Source organism: Lissotriton vulgaris, chromosome 6 (assembly GCF_964263255.1).
Source record: "Lissotriton vulgaris chromosome 6, aLisVul1.2, whole genome shotgun sequence".
NCBI classification, from domain to species: Eukaryota; Metazoa; Chordata; class Amphibia; order Caudata; family Salamandridae; genus Lissotriton; species Lissotriton vulgaris.
In genome coordinates, this window is record NC_141694.1 from 1,019,216,955 (window position 1) to 1,019,242,317 (window position 25,363).

Here is a 25,363-nt window from a genome sequence, read left to right on the forward strand (position 1 = left end):
CTGAGGTATTTCGTTGTCGTGTGCCTAGCACTGCTAGTCACAATCATTCAAGAATTATCCAGAGGTGGTTTAGACTTTGTTTCCAGACTTCAGGTTCGAGGTACTGTCTCGCACTGTTGAAGTCTTCTGGAGTCGTGTAGCAGATAAGCATCTTCATTTTCAAGTTCCAGGCTCTGTAAAGGAGTTCCGAAAGCGGATCATTCGAGCTGAGGTAACGGGAACATCTTCAACTGCACAAGTAAGACAAATATTTTGTGTGAGTTCCCAATTATTCTGAGGGCAGTTGTTTAAGACATTTACAATAGTGCTAAAGGAAATAGCGCTAGAGACTTGAAGGAAATCAGTCTTTGAAGGACAGTAAGAAATCACTCAACTCAAGCAAAGGATTCCTAGGGAAGTAATCTAAGCAAGAGGTTAGTTGCAAGATAAAGACTAAAATTAAGGAATTAAAAGACCTAAAGTATATACCAAGACAACTTTATAGTAATTATGATTATGGAATATATATATATATATATGCATATAATTATACTTACCAACTAACAGAGCGAAATCAGTTTACCTCTCTAGAAGGAAGAAGATAATACTTGTATATACTATATTCAACAAGCTGATTCCTTAGAGATCAACAGAATTGGTATTGACTGGCATATAGGTAACAGGAATTGTAATGAGCACAAAATACAGTTTACAGAGTTAGAATTAGATATAATAGTGTCTTGTCTTGTAGGTGTATCCAGAATAGTACCATATTGGAAAGATAAGAATACCACATCTTCCAGAAAACATAAGAGAGCAGCGAACCACTGCAAACAGTCAGGTATAGGAGTGGTAATCTAAACACACATAGTTAAAGTATAGAGGAGTTGTTACAGAATTTATTGGTTACAGGAATTATTACTGAAAGTCAACTCCGGACAAGGCCCGAGTTCATCATTGGACCAGCACAGGAGAGTGAAGCAGTGCAGTCTCTCTTTTTCCTCCACTCCCCTTTCCCCCTCTTTGCTGCTCGGGAGCCTTGGGTTCTCAGTAGCGAGGTAGGGGATTGTGGAATAGTCATCTGCTCCTGCGGCCAGTACAAGTTCAGCATTCAGGTACTTGACAGATTGAAGTGCCATTGTTTGAATTTTCCGCCCGAGCAGAATGGCAGAGGGATTAGTTGTAAAGGCGTTAGCGTCAGTGTTAGATAGCATCCAAAGTCAGTTGGGGGGGGGGGGGGGGGGTTGAGTGGTCTGGCCACGCAGGAAGATGGCCGCCTGCTAGGAGAGCTCCGCCGAGGGACGGACCCTTGACGAGCTTCTTCGACTTACCTGCTCGAGTGGGTCGTCTATCTGGCGATGGCAGGACTCCGGAATCCATGAGGGTTGCTGCGGTATTCTTCTTTCCCGGTTAGCGGCTTTTGCTTCCATGGTAGCAGAGTGACGGTGAGGCGGCCGACTTCAGCAGTGTACGCCTCGGCATTCGCGCGCTCCTGTGGCCGTGCCTCTCCTCAGCTAAGGCGGCGCCTGCGCTACTACAGGGCCGCGCCTCCTCAGATCCAGGGTCGCGCCTCCTCAGACGGTGGGAGCGCGCTTCGTAACAGCTGCAGGCTGCCGTTCTGTGGTTTTTCAATGCCCATGTTGACAGTAAGCAGCGCCCCCCTCAGGCTACCTCATTGCTAGTTTTCCTCCAAAGGTGCCAGTAATGCCTTTTGATTGGAAAAGACACCATAACAGGAAAGAAGGGAAAGCTGAAAGTCTGGCATATTTGTTATCCCACTGCAGCGTGTCTACTTTATTCAATGTGCACATATGCCCAGCGGTCATATCAGTACTGGCAGAGCTAAAATTTCCTGAATTATTACTTTTAATTCTTGCATTGCAAGCGGAAGCAAACTGTGAATGTCACTTGAAGGGGCAAAGAATAACGGTACTGGCAGATTCACGCGCAGGAGTACTGGTCAATTTTTCTCTTTGACTTTCATCAACTGGTTTTGGCATTTTTGCTTAGCTGCTTTATGTGCCATAAGTGACATTTGTGTCAGATTGACTTGACCTTATCAGTTTTATCATTTCTATTACATATCTTCTCCTGTTCTTCCAAATGTTACCTTGCCAGTTCTGCTTTTACAGGGGGAGGCAGGTGGAAAGGACAAAGGGCTAAATCCTCATTCACAATAACTGCTTTCTATTATAAGCTCATGGGCTTTGTTTTGTTTGAAGTGGTTCTGGTGGAATGGTAACTTTTTGCCCCCCACCCCCGCCCCCCCATGTTCCGCCCTCATATGTGAGAAGCATTTTATTATTGTATGCAGACCTTCATTTGTTTTTATACCATTGCAGGTTTGTTGCGGCTTTACCTCACCTTATTCGCATGTATTCCCTTATCAGGTGGGTTTTGGCGCGCAAGGTCTGCTGCTCTTGCATTGAACCTATCTTATACTGTATTGCTTGTTGTTTTGTGTGATGCCATAGTGATCCTTCAATTTGATACATTTTCTCTCTGCTACGTATGTTGGTCACTACCTTATCGCATATACTTTTTTACTTTCGATTCTTTGGTGTATCCTTGGTTTCATCATTGCCTCACACTCCAATACTGTATCAATTTGCTTTTGTAGACCACCTCTACAACGGTGGACTACAATGTCTAATAACAAAAATGGAGGCCAAGTCCCAAGCCGCCACTTTTCACTGAAGCGGTGAAACAACACTCTAATCCACTGGTGAAAGGAAATGGCTCCACATCATCCCCCTCACCGCAAGCAGCGGCATCTCAGGGTGACAAGTCATTGTCAGACACTATGCAACGTATCCTGCTAGAACTTTCCGGTGTTAATCGCAGGTTGGAGGGGTTGGACCTCACAATGACATCTTTGGCTACAGAGACTAAGTCTATACGTGCTGAGCTTGCCACTTTCCACACACGGATTGATGCTATTGACTCTAGGATTTCGGATGTGGAAACTCGTCTGGATAATGTCCAAGGCTCAGATCAAGATTTATTATTTTTGCATAGTAAAATTATTGACTTGGAGGATCGTAGACGTAGGGACAACATTTGATTTTTTGGGTTTCCGGAAAACATTGAAAAGCAGGACATGAAGTTTTTTCTATATGAGACTCTTCCCATTCTAACTGGTATCTCTTTTACTCCTCCTCTTGAACTACAACGTGCTCTTAGGCTGGGTCCTCCACGCTCTGGTGCTTCTGCTCGACCTAGACCACTTATTGCTTGCTTTCTCCGACATGAGCACGCTTGACAGATCCTGTCAGAGGCTCGGTCACGCGGCGGACTTCTCCAGAGAAACAAATGAACGACGGAAGGCGCTTCTCTCTATGAGGCCTCAGTTGCGCCGAATGGACAAAGTATGGATTATTCGAACCCGCACGTTTTCGCATTCCCAGGAATGGAGATTCCAAAGGCTTCTATGATCCTGCTCTTCTTCAGCAATTTTTGGATACCATCATATCTGATGATATGGAGACTCAATCTTCCTCTGGTGCTCAGACTTCTCAATCCAAGGCATCATCTGCAAGTCCTACAGTGTCTCCTCTGAGATTCTCTAATGACCCTCGGCAACGTGGTAGGGATATTACCCGTTTGCCTCGCTCTCAGGATGATAAGGCCTCAGCACTACATTCAGTTTCCTCCCTCACCAACATGCCACAAATAGATAAGTCTAGATCACCTCTTCAGCAGCCTTCGGGTGCTGACTGATGTCTTTTTTCTATTCTATTGTATTTTCACTATTTTATCAACTTATGATGTTTTATGTTATCAGCGATGCTTTAACTGTTCACTTAATTGACTGCGGTTTTCTAGTACTATATAATATGATCGCCGTGTCTTTCTGTTTTATTATGCGCTTTAGGTCTTACTGTTATCTTGTATGTTTTCAAAACTTTTGCATTTTTTATAGGCTCTTTAGGAGTAGTTACATATTCTAGGTATTGCTCATTATATGCTACATATGTATTACCTGTTACATGGGAGTTCTGCTCCATGATGTTCATTTACTTCATTAGCTACTCTCTTTTTTGGTATACTGTATTCTTTATTATATTTGTTCTACTTATTTAACTTCAAGCTGTCCCTATTTATACTCTCATTTTTTTTTAATGTTTCCTTAATCATCCCTATTCCTCTTCTTTTATTGTATTCTATGGGGGTTCCTTCATCTACTCCACCTCCTTTAGTTTCTTTTCTCTTCTTATCAAGTTCTTTTATATCGTATGGTAATTGCACTACGCCTTTAATAATTTTCTTTATTCACTGCCTGTGTTATATGATGGTATTTCAAGTTTTATTACAATTTTTGACAATGTTACCCTATTCTATGGTGTCTTCCATATTCTATAACATTCTTTGCTCTTTAGGTCCCCATTCTTCTTTCCTCGGACGGGGTCCGGTTACCCCTTGGCTCTGCTTTCAGTGCGCCCGGACCCGTAGATCACAGTCTAGGTTTTCTTCCTGTTTCTTTTCTTAGTTTTTTCTTTTTCTTATTCTTTACTACTTGTTTTTCTTCTATCTCTATCTGTTTTGTCTTTCTTAGATATTCACTTTGCTCCTCTAAACCACTTCTGTATTTTCTTTTCTTTTTTCTTTCCTTTCCTCTTTTCTTTCTTTTATTCTTTTATTCTATTTGATTCGTTTTCTTCTTCTTAGAAACACTTTGTCTTTTGTTTCCCAGAGCAACATTCTTCTTCTCTACCTTCTACCTACTTTCTTCCCTTTCTTTTTACCTACCTCTTGCATTTTCTTATCATGTCCTCTTCTCACTCGCTGTCTGTGATTTCTTGGAATGTTCATGGCCTCACTCATTATATCAAGCGTAAAAAAGTTCTTACATACTTACGTTCTAAACATGCAGACGTTGCTTTATTGCAGGAAACGCACTTAGACGATATCGAATCTAGTAAACTCAGCAGAGATTGGGTAGGTAAAGTGATTCATAGTAGTGTCTCCAAGCATGATCCTACCAACCCTAACCCAGTTCGCAAGTGTGGGGTAGCCATCCTTTTTCGAAAGTCACTTCCCTTCACAATCCTCAAAACATGGTCAGATCCGGAAGGTCGATATGTGTTTGTCAAGCTGAAAATTGGGAACTCTTTTATTTGTCTTGGCTCTATTTATGCTCCACTAGGCTCTAAAAAACAGTTTTTTCTTCGGCTAAACCGCCGTTTCACCAAAATAAATGCCTCTCAGTTTCTCATTGGAGGTGACTGGAATTTGGCTCCAGATCCTGCTTTGAACAGGACCGGTTGCTTTGATACTATTAATGCTCCAGATAGAGCCATCCTACGGGACATTCTTGCTGATTCTGGTCTTGTTGATCATTGGAGGCTGAGTCACCCTAAGGACAAAGAATACACTTTCTTTTCCTCTACACACGGTACATTCTCGCGTCTCGATTATTTTCTTCTTTCGCAACAGGCTGTACAACTGGTTACACAGTCTCAGATCTTGGAAGCAGCCATATCTGATCACTCCCCTGTTCTCTTATCTCTCGATTTGGGTCTCTCCAAGCCAGGACGTAAACCATGGCGCTTGAATATAGCCCGATATAGAGCTCCAACAGGTAAACTCCTTTTGCAATCGCATTTCCAAGATTACCTTGTTCTTAATGATACCTCAGTCTCTTCTAAGAGAACGGTTTGGGCAGCAGCTAAGGCAACAATTAGGGGTCAACTCAAGTGGGACGCTGCTTTTCGCAACAAGGAAACTGCAGCTAAACAGACTGCTTTGGAGGGGGTTTGGGCCTTCCCTCTATTGAGCATTACTCACTTGCTCTTCACCTTTTGCAACTTGTTTTTTTCTGCCTAAATCTAAAGACATACCTCAATGGGTCCCGCTTGAACGTCATTTATTAGCTTCTGGTCCTGGTTTGTCCCTTCTCTATGGCAAAGGGGTTAGTCCTTCTGATCCTAAAAACCCCATCTTATCTGCAATGTATAAATCTTGGCAGAGAAGTCATTGTATACTTAAATCTAATCCGCGTATCCATATCAAAGCTCCTTTATGGCACAATTCTGCTGTTCGTGTTAGGGGCGGCACTTTGTCCTGGCCTGAATGGCAGGAAGCTGATATTCAGACTATAGATCAATTGTTTCACAATGATACTTAAAATCTTTTTCTCAACTCTGCGAGGAATTTCGCCTGCCGCCCACGCAATCCTCTAAATACACTCAGCTACAGCAAGCTCTCACAAAACATTTAGGTCCTCCGCCTGACTTGGTATCGGTATCTCCTATTTTGCTCTACCTTCAATTATGGGGGAATCTTAAAGGTGTGACTTCTGGCCTTTATAAAACTTTTTTGCATCCTATATTTTCGCAACCTCTCTCACAAGCTCTTCAGCTAAAATGGCAATCTCGCTTGTCAGTTGTATACTCCAATACTCAACGGGATCACCTATTGGAAGAGTTACATAAGGGAGTGAGAGAAGCCCGCCTTAAATTTTGCATTTTGAAAATTTTACATGAATGGCACTGGTCTCCAGTTAAATTGCATCATGGCAAGTTATTATCACATACTTTGTGCTGGAGGTGTTCAGCTTCTGGTTGTGATATTACGCATATTGTTTGTGAATGTCCTCGTACGACACCCTTTTGGCTTTTTGTACGAAGACATTGGCCAATACTATGTCACTTCCTTTACCTCTTACTTCTCTAAATATAAATTTGCATGACTTTCGCAGCCTCCCGAAGCTTTCTAGACCTCAAATTCGTCTTCTTCAAATGGCTCTAGGCACGGCAAAAATTTGTATACTGCGGCATTGGAAATCTCCTCTACCTCCCTCACCGGAAGAGTGGTTGGTGGCGATGATGCAAGCAGCTCTACATGAACGTACTATTTATAACTTGCAGGACCAAGCTTCCATCTTTCTTCAGGTGTCGTCCCCTTTCCTGGAGGCCACTGTGGATAGTGATCCTGTTTCCAATCCTCCTTCTCCTCGGATTGTTCTCCCCCCTTAATTCCATTCTCTTATGTTCTTTTTTCCGTATTACTCAGCTGTGCATTTTACTTCTTTTCATTCCTACTCGTGTTGCTCTGGGATTCTTGTTTATTCCTTCTTTTTCCTTTTCTCTTCCTTTTTCTTTCCTATCTTCATTTGTCTCTTTTTTCTTTTCATTTATTCTTTTCCTATAATATACTTATTTTGCAATTTTCTCATTGTTATCATATTTAGGGTTATGGATTATGTCATATCTTTGAGTCCTCATATTTATTATATCTAGTGTAACTCTTTTCCTTATTGGTACCATTTTTACTCATCAAGATGTTATTCGGTTTCATTCTTGAATTTGTATTTTCATCTCAAAATGTCTAATAAAAAATTTCAACACAAAGTCAGTTGGGAAATGCCATGGAAGAGAACAAGTCCCTTCGAGAGGAGGTTAGGAAGTAAAATCAAGAAGCCCAAATTCTTCGACAAAGAATAGACGAGCTTTCGGAGGGTTCTCACCCTATTAGCAAGGAAACTAAGTCCCCATCCTTTTCTCCCGCCCCATCAGCTGCAGAGTTAACCATGCAAGTCATTCATGCTATTTCCCCTACAATTCCATTAGCGGCTCCTGAGAGGTTTAGTGGTGACCCAAATAAGGCACAGATTTTTCTTATGCAGTGTTCCTTGCATTTCCTATGTAGACCAATCATTTTTAAGGAGGATCAGTCTAAGGTGGCCTTCGTATTGTCCTACCTGAGTGGAGACGCAGCTTCCTGGTCTATGCCTTTGGTGAACAATAATGATAATATTCTTTATAACTGATGAGTAAGAGAGTTTTTACAAATTTTTGACATCCATATCTCAAGCCACAGATAATGAGCTATTGGACTTGAAGCAGGGAAATCGTGAACTGGTGGCTTATTTAGCCCAATTTAATAAACTCATTGTGGAAACAAACTGGCCTGAAGCTAAAAGAGCAGCCATTTTTTATCGAGGATTGAAAGACGAACTGAAGGATGGGTTAGCTCAAATTCCTCGACGGCCTACTGAGATCTCAGAGTTAATAGATCTAGTTTTGCAGATTGATCAGTGTCAGTCTGAAAGAAGAGGTGAATGAAAAAAAGATGTGAGAAGCCTTCCACCATGATTTGATAGAATAAGGTCAGAGAGTACCAGGTCCAAGGAAAGTTTGGTGGAAGAGGAACCGATGCAAATTGGGTCCATTCGAGGTCCATTGTCTAAAGAAGAAAGAGAGAAAAGGCGTTTAGGAAAACTTTGTATGTATTGTGGAGCACCTGGTCATTTTGTTAAGGAGTGCACTAAGAAACCCAAGACAAATTCTTGGGTAAAAGACAGGCTCCATCAGTAGAGGGAGTTGCCCTGGTGGAAGCGAATAATAAGTCAACTTCAGAAATTCAACGTCTTGCCAATACATTACAATCATCTGCCCCACATTTAATTATTTCTGGATTGATCAGATTTGGGAACTCTGAAGTAGATCAGATCTCAGTGATGATAGATCCTGGGGCAACTGGAAAGTTTTGCGACATAGGCTTCGCCAAATCTTTGAGAATTGGTTTTCTCAAAAAAGAAAAGCCGGAGGCTGTCCGTGCATTTGACGGCACCAATCTCTCCTCCGGTCCAATTGTATTTGGTACTGAAGAAATTTCTTTAACTGGACCTGCTCAGCATGTAAGCGTCTTGCAATTCAGTCTTATTGACGCACCGCAATTTCAATTGATCTTGGGACTGCCCTGGCTCACTGAGCATAATTCTAAAATTGATTGGGCAAAGAGATCAATCATCATGGATTCAGATTTTTGCAAAGAACACGGTCATGGATTGTGTGAGAAAGCTACGATTGTATCTCCTTCTACGCACATGGCGAATAATATCAGATCTTTGTGTACAGTGGAAGTATGTGAGATTCCGGAGGAGTATTTGGATTTGACCTCAGTGTTTGACGAAAAGGAAGCACAGAAATTGCCTCCACATCGTGAATACGATTGTCGAATTGAATTGGAACCTGGGTCTTCGCTTCCTTGCAGTCAAATTTATGCTCTTTCTGAAGTGGAGAACCAACATCTAAAAGATTATATTGAGCAATATTTAGCCAATGGATTTATATGACCTCTCAGTCACCTGTTTCCTCTCTCCTTTTCTTTATTCCAAAGAAAGATGGCAAATTGAAAACCTGCATCGATTTTCGAGCTTTACATTTGGTTACCAAGAAGAATCGCTATCCTTTACTTTTAATTTCTGAATTGTTAGACCAGGTGAGGGGAGCAAAAGTGTACACTAAGTTGGACTTGAGAGGTGCATACCATCTGGTTCGCATGGCAGAAGGAGAAGAGTGGAAGACAGCATTCCGAACCCGGCTGAGGTTATTTGAATATCAAGTAATGTCGTTTGGGCTAAGCAATGCCCCCGCTGCATTCCAACATTTTGTAAATTATGTTTTAACCCTTTCGATGCTCATGACGAGCTCAGCTCGTCATGATGCACAGTTGAGCTGTGCTGATGACGAGCTGAGCTCGTCATGACACCAGCAAAATGGCAATTTCCAGCACAGGAGGGGGAAAACGCCTAGCAGCCAAGGTGTTAAAAGAATTTTTGGATAGGTTCGCAGTGGTTTACATTGACGACATACTCATTTTTTCCCTCGACATGAAGGAACATGTTCAGCATGTGCGGGCAGTACTCAGCAAGCTGTTGGAAAATCAGTTGTATGTGAAATTGGAGAAATGCGTTTTTCATTCCACTAAGGTGGAATTTTTGGGATTCGTACTGTCTCCGGAGGGAGTTTCCATGGATGAAGCCAAGGTGAAGGTCATACAGGATTGGCCATCCCCTGGAAGTGTGTAGGAGGTGCAAAGCTAAATTGGTTTTGCAAATTTTTATCGGCGTTTCATTTCCAATTTTTCAGAGAAGGCGAGTCCACTTACGAGGTTGCTAAAGAAGAAGGTTAAGTTTGAGTGGACATGTAGAAGAGTAGGGTCTGCTTTCCTATGGTCACCCCAATTTTTGCTTTTTGCTTCACTGGTTTTCGACTTAATGTGGCTGTGGGCCTGCTAATCAGACCCACAGCTTGCTGTTCTCTCTCTAAATTCACATCCATGTACTTTAGGTACATACCCAATTGGACATTGGGTCACCTTATCTGCCCCTGTACAGTGTACTATAGGTACCCAGGGCATAGGTGTATCCAAGGCCTACCAGGGGCTGCAGCATATCTTTTGGCTATCCAAACTGACACAACTGGCTGATCACTCAGCTGGGGCAAGGTTGTGTAATCACCCCTTGCTTAGATATAGTATACCTATATCTAAACCTATATCTGGACACATATACACCTATAAGTCACTCCTATGGCAGGCCTTATCAATCCTGGAGGCGGAGTGCTTGGTTTTATGTGAGATGATGCTCTAGCATGAGCTGAGCCTGTCTGCAGCTGTCAGGACCAACTCCCTTAGCTGTTCCGGGATATTGCCATACCATATACTCTTAAGTGCATTATAATCCTCGCGGTTACTTGCTAACTTTGGTTTGGCTTTATCAAAACATATTGTGTAAGGTGTCATACGCTTTGGAATACTACCCCCTCGCCAGTCCTGGCGACGGGGCTAGCATTCCACCCTTCTAGAGGGAGGAGGCAAGTTACTTTGCTTAAACGCGGTTAAATCTAACCAGAGCCCCAGCATCACAAAATGGATGCTGCTGCCACAGACACAAGTCTGGCCTCCTGCTGCTGACCGAAACTCCGGCAGGGAAGGCCTGGACAAATGGTATCCTGTCACAGGGAGGTGTTACACCACCCCAGACAGGAGATAGTGGATTGTAGCAGGGAGGGTTGAATGAAACTAGACACTGCCTGGGGCGCACAAGGCTTCCCATGCATAGCCCAGTTCAAACCGGTGGTGGGGCACTCCAGCCCCAGCTCTGGCGCGAAACTGGACAAAGGGAAAGGAGTATAACCACCCCCTTCCTGGGTCCCACCCATAGGAGGGACCTAGCAGGTGATCCAGCCCCTAGATTTGGAATAAAGGTAGGAGCTGTGCCAATACAATTTAGACCATCCTGACTGAAACTTTGAAACGAAACTCTGGACCCTTTGACATCCTACTCAACGTAGAAGACTGAAGAATCTCCCTGTGGTCAAGGAGGGGCCACCCTGTGCAAGCAGGCACCATCAGCGCATGGAGACTACCTTTGCCGTTGCTCCCGCCGGAGCTCGAACGACAGAGGCCGACAAGACCTGGACTCCCAGACTTCCAACAGCCCGATCCACAATCCTAGCAAAGCTTAGACCCGTGGCGGCGACGAGAGACGTGGGACCGGCCATCTTGAAAAGTCGACAAAATGCTTCCTGTGCAGCTCCCGAGGCTCCCTTGATGCTGTGCTTTGGGGTTTGAGAAGCCCCAGCCCAAGCAGCCTGTGCTCCAAAGATCACCTCTCCACATTCTCCGAGTGCTGCGTGGGGCCCTTTTGCACTTTTCCTGCTCGACTCGTTGTCCGGTCGCTTGCCCATTGGCTAGTGGCATCTGTGACGACGAAACATCGAAACTACACTGCTGGTATGGTTGCTCCAGACTGGCCCCAGCTCCCCTGAAAAGGAGCCATCGATCTCACCTCCCGGTCCGATCAAAAATACATCTTCGAATCCTGCGTGGGTTGCCTTTGCCAAGGCTTGGTGACTCCGAATCGAGTACCGACACCGCCGACAGCAAGAGCCTTCGTGGGACAGCTCGTGTTCACCAGCTGGGCATCCTTGATCCTTCCTGGTCCACGTGGCAGCGGAGACAAACGCCTCAACATCACCTGATCGCAACCCGACATCGCCTGGTTCCTTCCTGGTTCCTCGCTGGTCACTGGCTAGTGACCTGAACTCTGTTCCCTCTGCTTTCAGGTACTCTACATCTTCCTTCCACCCTTGGATCCAACCGAACTCTTCTCTCCTGGTCGCCTGCAGCATCTTCATCGCCAGGCTCCATAGAACTTCACGACGAAACCCAACACACTTTGGCACCTATGAACCCGCTTCCTGGGTGAGGTAACGAGTTAACTCTGGTGCTCCCATAGGGGATTACACCTCTAATGTCCGAGTTTAAAGTGGCTAAGTTCTAGTCCAGTCGGAAGTCTCCGAAACCTATACCTTTCTGATTTTTACGCACCATTGATTTGTATGGTAAACGCGGTTGCCTATAGACTCGGCACCCGTATCCTGTGGGCCTCTCCCGACCTAACCTTCGTTAGTCCAGTGTAGGCCCAGCGATTCCCAAGGCCCTAGGCCTGTTCATTGTTCGTGACGTGGTTCTTATACCACTTTCTTAATATATGGTTTGAGTGGCCACCCGGCCTATCCATAATTGTGCAGCTTATTGTATGTTATACTGTGTTCTTTGTTTAACGCTTGTGCTCCTGTGCTCATAAAGAGTTAAGGGGATTATTCTAGACATAAATACATATATTTTATAATATATAACTTGTGTGGTGTCCTTTCATTTGGTATTGAAAGGGATTGCATATGGTAAAACAGCTGGCTTCACATGCCCTCATGAGTTTAGCCTAAGACTGCTTTGTCCACGCTACCATTAGGATAGCTGGTCTATAAGGTTGACTTACAACCAATCACCATAAGGGTCGTTTGGACTGGTACAGGGTGCTCACTAGAATTAGTGGACATCATATACCAGGCGAACTTCTCACACCAGCAGATAGTGGCTTTGGGTGATTTCTGCTCCCCTCCTTTCCAACTACCATGTGGGATGTCACAAGGGTCATCATTAAGCCCCACCCTATTTAACATCTACGTATCGTCTCTGGCTCCACTGATTAGATCCTTTGGTTTCCATCTTACCTCCTATGCAGACGATATGCAGATAGTGGTATCACTTCTCCCAGGATCTGAAAGAACTTTAAGCCACAAGCTACATGACTGTATGGAGGCTGTCAGCTCCTGGATGTCCAGTAATTGCCTTAAATTAAATTCAGGCAAGACTGAAGTTATCCTATTTGGGAATAATTTTAACTTATGGACGCTTGAATGTTGGCCTGACTCCTTGGGGCCCCTTCCATCACATGCCACGCAAGTGAAAAACCTGGGAGTGTACTTAGATGATAAACTGGCCATGAAAATGAAAATTCTTCCTTTTCTGCCTAAGGAGAGTCGGCAGACGGTGGTCACGGCATTGATTATGTCGCGACTGGACTACTGCAACAGCCTCTATTTAAACATCCAAGAGAGTCTGCTGCATAGACTCCAGATGCTGCAGAACACCGCTGCCAGGCTGATATCTGGCATACCTAAATTCTCTCCGATTTCTAATGAAATCCGTAGACTTCATTGGCTGCCAGTAAGGCAACGAGTGTATTTTAAATCTCTAGGTCTTGTTTTTAAATCGCTCCATAACCAGGGACCCCGCTACCTGCAGGATCAATTCCAATGGTATCTGCCTTCTAGGCCGCTACGTTCATCGGCTCAAAAATTAGTGAAAGTCCCACCTGTAAAAAAAGCCCGTTGGGGTGGGAAAAGCTTTGTGGTAGGTGCCGCAAAGATGTGGAATCCGCTTCCCCTTTTTCTGAGGAATAGCACTGATTTGCTACTTTTCAGGAGAATGCTTAAAACTTGGTTGTTTTAGTCTCCTCCTCAATCTCTACCCTCTCCAGGACAACAGTTAGCGCCAGGACACCCAATGGTAACAGACGCGCTTAATAAAACAATTAACATAACATCCCACGTCTTACCTAAACTACACTGGCTGCCAGTTGAATAACGAATCCAGTTTAAAACGCTCTGCGGGTCTCATAGGATTCTGACTCAACGAGCACCTTTGGGACTGGCCAATTTGCTAGCTTTCTATGCGCTGCAGCGCACTTTAAGGTCTACCGATCAAGGCTTGGTCTGTATTCCTCGAGTCTTGAGCCAGAGCTGGAGGCCGCTCTTTTCGTAGTCTTGCGGCGATACTGTGGAATTGGCTCTCAGTTTCTATCAGAGGGATCCAGAATCATTTTGCATTTTGTAAAGCCATAAAGACCTGGCTCTTCCCGGCGTAATTTCTTCCCTCCCCGCTCACTCTCAAGTCTTTGGCGGCCCTGGGACACCCCGTTGCTGGGGCAGCCATGAGCATTACAAATCTGATAATAAATAAATATGCCATCTGGCATGTGTCACTAGCAGGAAGGAGAAGGCCATGAGGCGCAGTAGCCTCAGGGCCATTCTCACTGAAATCCAGGGTACAGGCTGAAACATCGATATCATAGCCTAAATATACTGGACTCACCATTCAGGAGCATAAGCCGAAATCCAGAATGGCTCAGATGAAAGGGAGCCTCTGAGAGGAAGTCAGGTGTAACTTTGGCACGTTAATAGTGAACCCCAGCGAATGCAGAAGGTTCGCTGTAGTCTGGAGGTGGGAGACGACAGCCTGGGCAAGCCCGCCTCCAGCAGCCAGTCGTTGAGGTAGGGGAAGACTGGGCCCCCTGATCTCCGCAGATAGGCTGCCACCACCGCCATCACCTTGGTCTACACCTGAGAGGCATTGATAAGGCCAAAAGGGAGCCCAGTGAACTGAAAATGCTTGTGGCCGACCATAAACCGCAGGTAACGCCGATGAGCAGGCCGGACAGGAATGGGAACATTGGCGTCCAGCAAGTCCAACTCTATCATCCAGTCTCCTGGGTCCAGGGCAAACAGGACTTGAGCTAGAGTGAGCATCTTGAATTTTTCCTTTTTGAGGAAGTAGTTGAGGGCTCATAGGTCTAGGATAGGATGAAGGCCCTTGTCCTTTTTTGGGACCAGAAAGTAGCGAGAATAGCAACTACAGCCTACTTCTGGCTCTAGAACACTCTCTATGGCTCCCTTGGCCAAACAATTAGATGATCCTATGTCAGCCAGTCATAAGATGGAGGCATGGAGGGGAGATGGAGGCATGAAGAGGAATAGTCCCTTCGTATTATCTGGAGGACTCACCTGTTTGATGTGATGGTTTGCCAGTAGTGGAGGTGTTTTATGATCCTGCCACCATCTGGCCGCCTATGATCTAGAAGGGCAAGCCTAGGATGGTTTGAAGACTGAGGCTGCAGTCGGGCGGTTTGACCTGACTTCAGGTCCCCCCACCCACGGGATCGGAACGAGCTGTGCCGTTCGCTGCATAGAGGTTGTTGAACTTGCGGTGTCTTGTGGCTGGGATAGGGCTGGCATGGCTGAAAGCCCATTCCTTAGCCACGAAAGGGGCAAAAGGCAGACTTGTGAGTCCTTAAATCACTCCATCTCCATGCCTGCCTTGTCTCTGAAGCCATCAAAGGGCAGGTCCATTAGAGAGGCCTGCACATTCCCCAAAAAGCCAGAAGTTCTCTGGTGAACTTTGCTGCATCTCTCCAGTCTGACACTGCATGGGAGAGGATGGCCCAGGCCTCCTCTGGGACCTATGGCAGCACTTGCACTAACGTTTCCCTTAGGGATTGGGAATAAAGGCACAATAAGCATGCAGTGTTCACCGATCGCAATGCAAGGCTTGTGGAAGAAAACATTTTCATGCCCTAACTATTCAGCCTCTTGGATTTCCTATCTTGGGGAGCTAAAGGAAATGGGCCAAGGGAGTGTGAGGCTAGGACTACCATGCTCTCTAGGGTAGGGTGGGTAGTGAGGAAACCTGGGTCAATCAATAAATCAACCACAGAACACATAAAGCGCGCTGCGGGGTGGGGAGGTGGCTGCTGCTACTGCTCAGAGAGCCAGGTGTTCCAGGTCTTGGCAGCGAGGAAGGAGAAGGATCTGCCTACAGAGGTGGTACGCTGGATTCGTGGGACGTCAGCGAGGGCGAGGCTGGTGGAGCGGAGCTGGCAGGCGGGCGGGGGTGTAGTAGTTGAGTCTGTTGTTCAGGCAGGCTGGTCTGGAGTTGTGGAGTGCTTTGTGAGCGTGGGTGAGGAGCTTGAAGGTGATCCTCTTCTTGATGGGGAGCCAGTGCAGGTCTCTGAGGTGGGGGGTGATGTGGCTGCATCGGGGGATGTTGAGGATCAGACAGGCCGAGACGTTCTGGGTGCGTTATAGTCGCTATAGGTTTTTGGTCGGGATTCCCGCGTAGAGTGCGTTGCCGTAGTCCAGCCGGACCCGGCATTGTCTTATTCACCAGAGCTGATGTGCTGGGCCTGGACCAGGTTCTCAGTAGGACATCTGTAAGGGCCTCATTCAAGGGCAACAAGAGTTCCAAAGAGGAGACACCAGGCTGCAGGACCTCCGTCAAGATATTAGTCTTGACAGCCACGGAACTGAGCTGATTGTCCAGGACATCTGATGCCCTTTGCCTAGCCAAAGCAAATGATGCTCCCTCCTCAGCCACGGTAGGGAGAAAAAGCATGCCGAATCTAGATAGGTGTTCAGTCCAATGGCCTCACCCAATTCCTCATACCAGTCAATTTCCTGATAAGGCTGGTCTTCTGTAGGGTCCAGCGAGCCCTCCCAATATTTTCCCACTACCAGCACCTAGGACCTGTAGGTTCTGTTAGTGCCGGTATCTGCATCATTCGATGCGGTTTAGGTTCGTCGGGAATCAGAATGGGCCTGGTGGCAACAGGGAGCACTGGCAGTGCCGGGAGCATCAGGCCGGCATTGGTGAAGGTCACATTGGCACAATCTGTGTCGGACCAAATCCATAGGGATTGGGGGGGTGGGGCAATCAGTGCCAGAGCAGTGAGCCCGGAAACCCGATGGAGCTCCCTTGGACACCACAGGGGACGAAGGCATGCCTGCAGGGTCAGGTCGCACAAACTGAGGCGAATTAGTTTCCCTCTCGACCGTGAATGAGATCTACTAGGAGTTGCGCAAAGCAATGTAGCTCCCTCAAAGCCTTTGGAGGCATAGTCAGAGGATTACTTTGAGCTCCAGGCACCACCGGCAAACCAGGTGGGGGTCTGTAACCGACATGGTGTGGTGACAGGCACTGCACAGTTTGAACCCAAAAGGCTTCCTAGACATGAGGAAAAACCTTCACACCAAAAAACAGGGTTGACAAAAGTCATAAAAATCCTGTCAAAAAGTGACAGAGGGTAGCTCTCTTAATGACCCAGCGCTTGACTGGGTGGAAAAAAAAGAACTGACATCAGAGCCCGAGGGGTCGCCTATATAGACGCCACTCCTGGCAGACGACATCACGCAAAGCTGACCGACCCCACCTACTAGTGCGTAGGTGTATTGCTCAAAGAAAAATCTTCCAGATCCAGTCTAATGCCTGGGAAATTCAAAGAACCGGAATCTCCATCTAGAGGTCTAGCAGAGGATTTCTATAGCGACCCTCCGATTTTGCCAAACACCACCTTACCAGAGTTGGCACATTTTACAATAATCTACGCATTTGAGTGACTATTGATGAGTTGTTAGTACTTACCTAATTTAGCCTCTGCCAACCTCTGGGGACTCCCTGGACTCTTTGCACACTATACCTTTTCAATGGTATAGTATATACAGAGCCTGGTTGGGACCCATCACCCTTTTTGGGAACTGGAAGTACTACAGCACCCCTCTCAGACTCCGAAATGAGCAGACCCTGCCTATTGCATTCTGAATCGTTTGGGATGGAGATTAGTCTGCAGACATCTTCCCTCAAGGCTGGCAATTCCCCAGTTTAAATAGGAAAATATGCTTGAATTACTAGCAAACAAACCTAGAAGTTGCCATTTGAGGGTGTGTACATGCCTTCCAAATGTTCAGATTGTTTTCAAAACATTACATTACCTGTTGTTTAATATTCAAGAAAACAATCTGAAAAAAGTATTACCTGATTATAGGTTTATTTGATTTTGGAAATGTGATTTCTCTGACTGGCTTTAGGTCCCAAGTGCTCCATAACCTAAAATATGGAAAAATAAAAATTAAATCAATAAAGAGGAGAAGAAGATTAAACTCTTTGTAGGGATTCACAATCAATATTTAGTTAGATATCAGCTTTCTAAATATCTCTAACAAAGGTACAACAAACCAGCTGATAGAGGGAATGTTTGGATTACTCTCGGCCAATAGCGATTGGTCGGGCTATGTTGCTGCCCATCGTTTTTCACCACTATGCTACTCTAAATAGAGACCAGCTGTGAGAAGCTGGCTTGGTATATGGTGCACACTTGTGTAAGTGGGCACCATACACCAATCCAGACATCCCTTATGGTCATTTTAGTGGTCTTAGACAACCTTAGAAAGCTATCTAAGTGGTAGCTCTGGACAGCAGCCTTCAGGCTTAGTCCAGAAGTGTAAAGCAGCCTGTTTTACAAGAACATAATCTTGTTGATATAGATTAAGTGAAAAAGAACCACACAGAGTATTTATAAAAATGCGTACTTATTATAGAACTCTCACTAACGCATACTGATATATCCTAACCGGAGATATACACAATGCAAACAATACTTTTCAATAGAAACAGGTAAGTAGTCAAAATATACAATGGTTACCAGGGGGAGACCAAACTATATACTAAAATAGTGGTATGCGAATCACGACTCAAGTCAATACTATACCCAGAAGATGTATAAGTGCCAGGGACCCAAGGAACCACCAAGGTAAGTAAGCAAGGACCCCACGGAGGCCGTGTGCAGAGTGGGAACACAACTGCAGGATTCAATACAAGTCAATGGGTAAGTCGCAGTTGCAATTTTAAAGAAGGACCCTTCCCAGTGGACCCTGAAGAAACCCTGTGGAAGACAGAAGGTTGGAGAGCTGCCCTACCCATAAATACCTTAGGAACCAGGATATCTGCCTCAGGAAGCCGGGTGCATAGGTGCGAAGAGGTGCTGGAAACCAACGTTGAACCTAATGGAGGACTTCAGGAAGATGCTGCTGCTGGAGTAGGCGAAAGTGTCAGGTAGAACCCAAAGGTGGATTCAAGCTGAGAAGTACCTGGAAGCAGAGGGGACAGAGTCTATGTCACTCAGTAGTGACCAGGGGCACGGAAGACGAATGCCCACCAATGTCAGGTGTTGCAGGAGAGATGACGGTAACGTTGGAACTGCAACTGTGAGAAACATGTAATGCTGTGGAAGACCAGGAGCCGTTCACGAGCTGTCCCACGCCAGATGTTGAGAGTTGAGGGGACAGTGTCCGTCTGGAGCACCAACAAACCCGGCAACTGCAAACAACGTGGAAAGCGAAGACTTCAGTGTCGGGACTAGCAAGGTCCAGGTGACTCACCACACGCAGGGGAGTCAGGGCAGGCCCGAGCAATCGGGGAGCCCAGATAAATCAAAGGAGACCCTCGAGAGGACCCACAGGCTGGAGGCACTGGAGTCGCGAGAGGACCTCGAGCAGCTCACCAAAGATGGAAGCCCACAAGCCTTTGCAACTGCAAGTCGAAGCAGTGAACAGGGGTTTGGTTCCTATGGCTCCAACGAGGGATACTGGCCTCAAACTTGGTGCGAGGACAGGACAGGCCTCGAGGGAAGTGTAGAACCACCACCTGTGTTGCGGAGCCTTTTGGAGTCTGTGGGAGCCCAGGATCAGCAGACCAGTCAGCTTAGCTGCAGTGCCTGCATATGCAAGTATGTGACTCCTTCACGTCAAGGGAGATTCCTTCAGGTGTCTTGAATGCCCACAGGCCTTGGAAAGTTCCTGTATGGTGCAGAGGCATGGACGTTGCAGCAGACGAGCAGGGTGAGGAGATCAGGAGCAGCAGGAGTCTTCCCGGTTGCAGCCTTAATGCCCAGAGCGAAGGACAGAGTACCCAGACGGTTGAAGAAGTGGTGTCTGAAATTAATCTTGTCTCACGACGAATCTAGGGACCCACCCTCAGGGAAGCCCTTAAGTACCCTAAGGAAAGGGTTGGGATGATTCATGGTTCCCTCCCAGGGGAGGGGTTGGACAGTGGGGAGGATACTACCATGTCCTTGGTCCAGTTTCGCACCAGAGCGGGAGCAAAAGGTTCCCTGAGCTGGTTTGAACTGGAATAAGCAAGGAGGGCATCATATGTGCCCTTCAAGCACACGGAGTGGCGCTGGCCAGCACCCCCACCCTATCCCAATACACTAAACCCGGTCTGGGAGGTGGTCACACCTCCCTGTGACAGAATGCCTATTGTTCTGCCTTCCCTTGCTCATGCTTGGCTCAGCAGCAGGAGGGCAAAATTGTGTCTATAGTTGGCAGCAGCCATGTTGTGCTGTCCGGGTCTAGAAGACTGGTATCGGGAGCACTGAGGGCCTCCCGGAGGAGATTTACAGTGCATGGAATCATACCTCCCACACTGTTTATGGTGTGGGGGTATGATTCCACCATGTTTGATAGCAAACATGATAGGATTCGTTGCAGCCAGTTTCAAGATGGTCATCGCGTTATGATGTGGTGCCCCTCTATATGTTTTTCGTTTTTTTACGGAGTTTTATATAGTGCAAACTTAACCCGAAGGTTATCGGGTATCACATCGCTTTACATAGCACCATTTGCTTTCCATGAGGACACATTCATTTTTGTTAGGCACGGGGAGATTACGTGATTTGCCCAGAATCACAGGATGTTCAGCGTCATTGCCGAGACCCGAACCCATTTCCCCAGATTCGAGGTCGACCGCCCTAGCTGTTAGGCCAACTCCTCTCCCTATATGTAATATGGCTGCCTCACTTACAACCCAGGAGAATGGACTTCGTAGGCTGTAGGGGTGTCCTCCTCATGCACAGGCACCCTCACACTTAAAACCGAGCACCCTGCCTTCTGGATTGTAATGCCTTCCTTATAGGATGTTAAGTGCACTGACCTCAGATATAGGGAAATCTATACCTTCTGTAAGTGGTGCTAGCACCAGCTTACACAGGCTGCAATGGCAGACCTGTAGTTACAAACTGAGTGGTCTCCCATGGGTAGCATAATACACGCTTTAGCCCATGGGGGACCCCTGGTGTACCTATGCCCTGGGTACCTTAGTATCATATACTAGGGACTGATAAGTGTACACCAGTATCCAATCTGGGATGTACCCAAGTACTTACCATTCCAATTTAGGGGAGAAACCACAAAGACTAGGGTCCTGATTAGCAGGATCCCAGTCAGTCTAGTCTGAAACAGCATTACATCAAGAAAGAAGTGGGGGTAACCATTAAAGCAGATCCTACTTTCCTACATCAGCCATATGCAATAACTGCGCCAGCAGTATGGTCAGGGTATTTGGAATTGTGCAGCAGAAAAGGACCAAATTATGCAGCAGGGTTGACTAAATTATGCATAAAGAAAAGGTAAATTATGAGACATAATGTGGCACATTTTGTTTTAGTATTATTTCATTATTTTGACATTTTTACACCTGGTAACAGTGCCTGAGAAAGAGGTCACCTTAATAAGTACCAATTTAACACCAATATATAGCAATTAGCAACTGAAAGATGATCAGTCAACCTTTGTGAAACCCTTCCGGTGCACAGGAACCCAAGTCACCATATTTTTTGCAACTTTTGATCCGCTTTAGCTAGAAACAATTTTTTTTTGTGGTTAAAATCTGTAGATTATGCGTCAGATGACAGATTATGTGGCAAATCCATAACTATGCAAAAATAGCTGCAGCCGCAGAATTGCATAATTCTAGTGGCCCCAAGTATACTGCAGCTGAACTGCCAGGCCAGGTTAACTCCAGACAGGATTAGAAGCAACATCCGACCAGATTTTGTGTACTTCGGCCTAATTAGTGGGGCATAGCTCGAGCCTTTTGGCACAGTGAGCATGGGACCTACTTTTAGGCATACCGGCCACAGTTAAGGCAAAAACGGCAATAAGCAACAAGGTGATAGAAGGAAGGCATGAATTAATCTCAGCGAATGGCAATCGCTTGGCAACATATTCCAGTCCATTGTTTTAGATCCAGACCAATTGCACTCTATACGGAGACCACTCATATGTAAATCAGTCTTGATACTGCTCAACAGGAACGGTCTGGCCCAAACTGACTGGCTAGGTCCTGTCCATACAGGAACACAAGCCACTTCAGACCAGGCTCATACTGCTTGCCTCTAAATAAGAACTGAAGTTAATTAACTTTACTTGCATTCTGGCACAGATAACCCCACTTTTTGACTGGTGTCAGTGTGTTTTGGCTGTAGTTAACTGGGATCCTGCTAACCAGTGCCACAGTGGCAGTGCGCTCTCCTCCAAATTCTCTGGTAAGTACTTGTAAACCCCACATTTGTCATACTGGTGCACCACTATAATTCCCTAGTATGTGGAACTAAGATACCCAGGGCGTAGGTACACCAGGAGTCTCACATGGGCTGCAGCATGCATTATGCCACCCATAAGAGACCACCCAAACTGTGACTACAGGCCTGCAATTGCAGCCTGTGCAAGGTGGTGCTAGTACCACTTATGAAAGAAATAGGTTTCCTTATTACTGAGGTAACTACACTTAAAACCTAAAAGTCACCCCTAAGGAAGGCCTTTCAATCCCAAAGACAGAGCACTAGGTTATAAGTTGGAGGGTGCTCTGCATGAGCAGGACACCCCCTATAACCCGGAGTCGATTCTTCAGGCTCTGTAAGTGAGGTCAGCCATTTTGATACATATAGTGGGCATGCATCATTACGCAATGGTTAACTTTATAAGTGGTTGTGCCAACCCTGGGCATGCTTGGTATCAAACATGTTGGAATCATACCCAGCACCGTGAACGGTGTTGGAGGTTTGAAACCCTGCAATTGGGGGCTCCCCTGGGAAGCCCCCTGTACTCTTGGTAACTGCCTCCCATGGTCAGCCAGCAAGCTAGCTCTGCTGCCGACCCCAGACACTATCCTGCCCTCCTGTTGCGCTCGAGAGGGAGAAGATAGAACAACAGGTTTCCTGTCACAGGGAGGTGTGACCACCTCCCAGACAGGACTTTGTGTACGGGGCTGGGGTGAGGGCGCTTGCCAGCGCCACCAGACTGCTTTGAAGGGCACATTTGATACCCTCCTTGCATACTCTAGTTCGAACCAGTTATGGGAGACCTTGGCTTCCGCTCCGGCGCAAAAATGGGCAAAGGACATAGGCGTATCCTCCTCTCTGTCCAGCCCCTCCTCTGTGAGGGACCTCCGTCCAGCCTTTCCTCTTTGAGGGACCCCAAACCCCGAGTCGTCCTATCCCCTTTCTTAGGGTATAAAAGGGCTTAACTGTGAGTGGGTCCTTCGACTCATTGTGGGACAAGACTAAAGCCTGAAACCATGTCACTCTTCGACCGCCTGGACACCTGGACTTCTCCTGGAACCGGGACTGCATCACAGAAGGCGCCTGGTGCTCCTGGCCTCGCTGTTATGCAAGTCTTCTTTGTCGCTTGTGTCTGCTGTTCCTACAGCATCTTCAACAGATCTGTTGGCATAAAGGACAGCCAAAGTAACCTTCCGTGGAGAGAAGGAGTCACTCTCCTGCATTGCAAGCACTGCAACCAAGCTAGCCGGTCTGCTGCTCCCAACGTTCCACGAACTTCAAAAGGCTCAGCAACACAGGTGGTGGTTCTGCAACTCCCTCGAGGCCGGACCTGCCCTCTCTGCAATTTTGAGGCCAGTATCTCTCGCCGGAACAGCTGGGACCGAACCCCTGTGCACTCCGTCGACTTGCCATAGCCAAGGCTTTTTGGCTCAATACTCCCATGAGCTACGGGTTACAAGAAGCTCCAGCATCTCTTCCTGCCAAGTCCAGTGTTCTCACCGCATCCTCTGCACCGTGGGCCTTCTTTGGCGAGCTTCTCAAGGTCCTCTTGTGACTCCTGTGCCTTTGGCCTGTGTGTCCTCTCGAGGGTGTTCTGCTTCAGTGTTGCTCAGGCCTGTTCTGATTCTACCACACTTAACAAGTCCCTTGGACCTTACTGGTCCCGAAGTTGCTCCTTCATCGTTTTCCAAGTCTGGTACTTCTGCCAAGGCTTGTTAGTGCTCTCTCCTGACACCAACCCCCTGGTTCTCGACTTCTGACGTTGGACAGCTCATGAAAGACTCCTGGTCTTCCTAAGCATTGCCTAGTCCCCACATCTGCAGCGACAGAGTCATTGTCATCATTCCTGCATCTTCCGTCATTGGTGGGCATTGCTCTTCCATGCATCCTGGTCATCTCCAGTGACATAGACTCTGTCTCCTCTGCTTGCAGGTTCTTCTCTTTAAGAATCACCCTTGGATTCCACCCAACACTTGCACGGTCTTTACCAGGGGCATCTTTACTGAAGTCCTCCATTGTGGTCTACAGCAGATTCCGACAACACTTCGCACCTATTCACCCGGTTTACCTGGTGCAGGTATCCTGGTTCCTGGGGTATCCACCGGTAGGGTGACTCTCCAGCCTTCTGTTTTCCATGGGGTTTGAGGTCCACACGGAAGGGACCTTGTAAAAACTGCAACTGTGACTTCCTCATTGACTTCTATTGGCCACGCAGCCGGGTTTCAACTCTGCACACAGTCTTTGTTGGGTTCCTGGGTACTTACATTGGGTGGTTCCTCGTGTGCCCGGCTCCTCTTAGTCTCGCCCGGCTCCTCTTAGTCTCGTGGTCTAAGTACTGACTTTGGTCGCCATTCACATTCCTATTTCTTAGTATATGGTTTGGGCACCCCCTGGAGACTACTGTCTATTGTGCTTACTTACCTGTGTGCAATTGAACTATTGTGTGTATTTGTGTTGATATGTCTGGGTAGGAGATATACCAATGTGTTAGAAAGTGTTGTGTAATAAATAGACATTTTTAAATATAAACACTGTGTGGTTCTTTTTCATTTAACCAACACTAGAAGCTTTGATCTAGTAAAAAAACAGTTTCACATTCCTTTTGGACTAAGCCTGAAGGCTGCTCTCCACAGCTACCACTTAAAGAGCTTTCTATGGTTATCTAAGACCACTAAAATCACCATAAGGGTTTTCTGGATTAGTGCAAGGTGCATCACTTAAATAAGTGTGCACGATATACTAAGCCAGCTTCCTACAGGGCATGTCCATAAAAACAAGGATGCCCGATTCACAAAAGTAATCTGAGACAAAATCCTAAACTTACTACTTTTGGTATTCACAGAAGGCCTTTAGTGGTAGTAAAGTTAGGATTCCTAACTTTACTACTACTAAACTGAGACAAAATCCTAACTTTACGACTTTCGGTATTCACAAAAGGCATTTAGTAGTAGTAAAGTTAGGAATCCTAATTTCACTACTACTAAATTCCTTTTGTCAATACCGAAAGTCGTAAAGTTAGGATTTTTTCTCAGTTTAGCAGTAGTAAAGTTAGGAATCCTAACTTTACTACTACTAAATGCCTTCTGTGAATACCAAAAGTAGTAAGTTTAGGATTTTGTCTCAGATTAGTTCTGTGAATTGGCCCCAAGCTGTTTAACACTCCTTCAAGATAAGCCTGAAGGCTGGTCTCCACAGCTACCACTTTAAGAGATATCTAAGATTATCAAAGACCAATAAAATCACATCAGGGTTGTCTGGATTATTGCAAGGTGCTTCACTTAAACAAATATGCACCATATA

At 46.1% G+C, this 25,363-nt stretch overlaps 1 protein-coding gene across 3 annotated transcripts in view; it reads right to left on the minus strand.

Annotated features, from left to right (window-relative positions):
• LYST (lysosomal trafficking regulator) overlaps positions 1–25,363 on the minus strand; it is a 4,348,576-nt gene that overhangs the window by 27,730 nt on the left and 4,295,483 nt on the right. For all 3 annotated transcript variants that reach the window (XM_086927077.1, XM_086927076.1, XM_086927078.1), the window contains one exon: positions 17,701–17,772. In XM_086927077.1, coding sequence (XP_086783203.1) covers positions 17,701–17,772 — 72 coding nt within the window. The remainder of the gene's footprint in view (positions 1–17,700; positions 17,773–25,363) is intronic.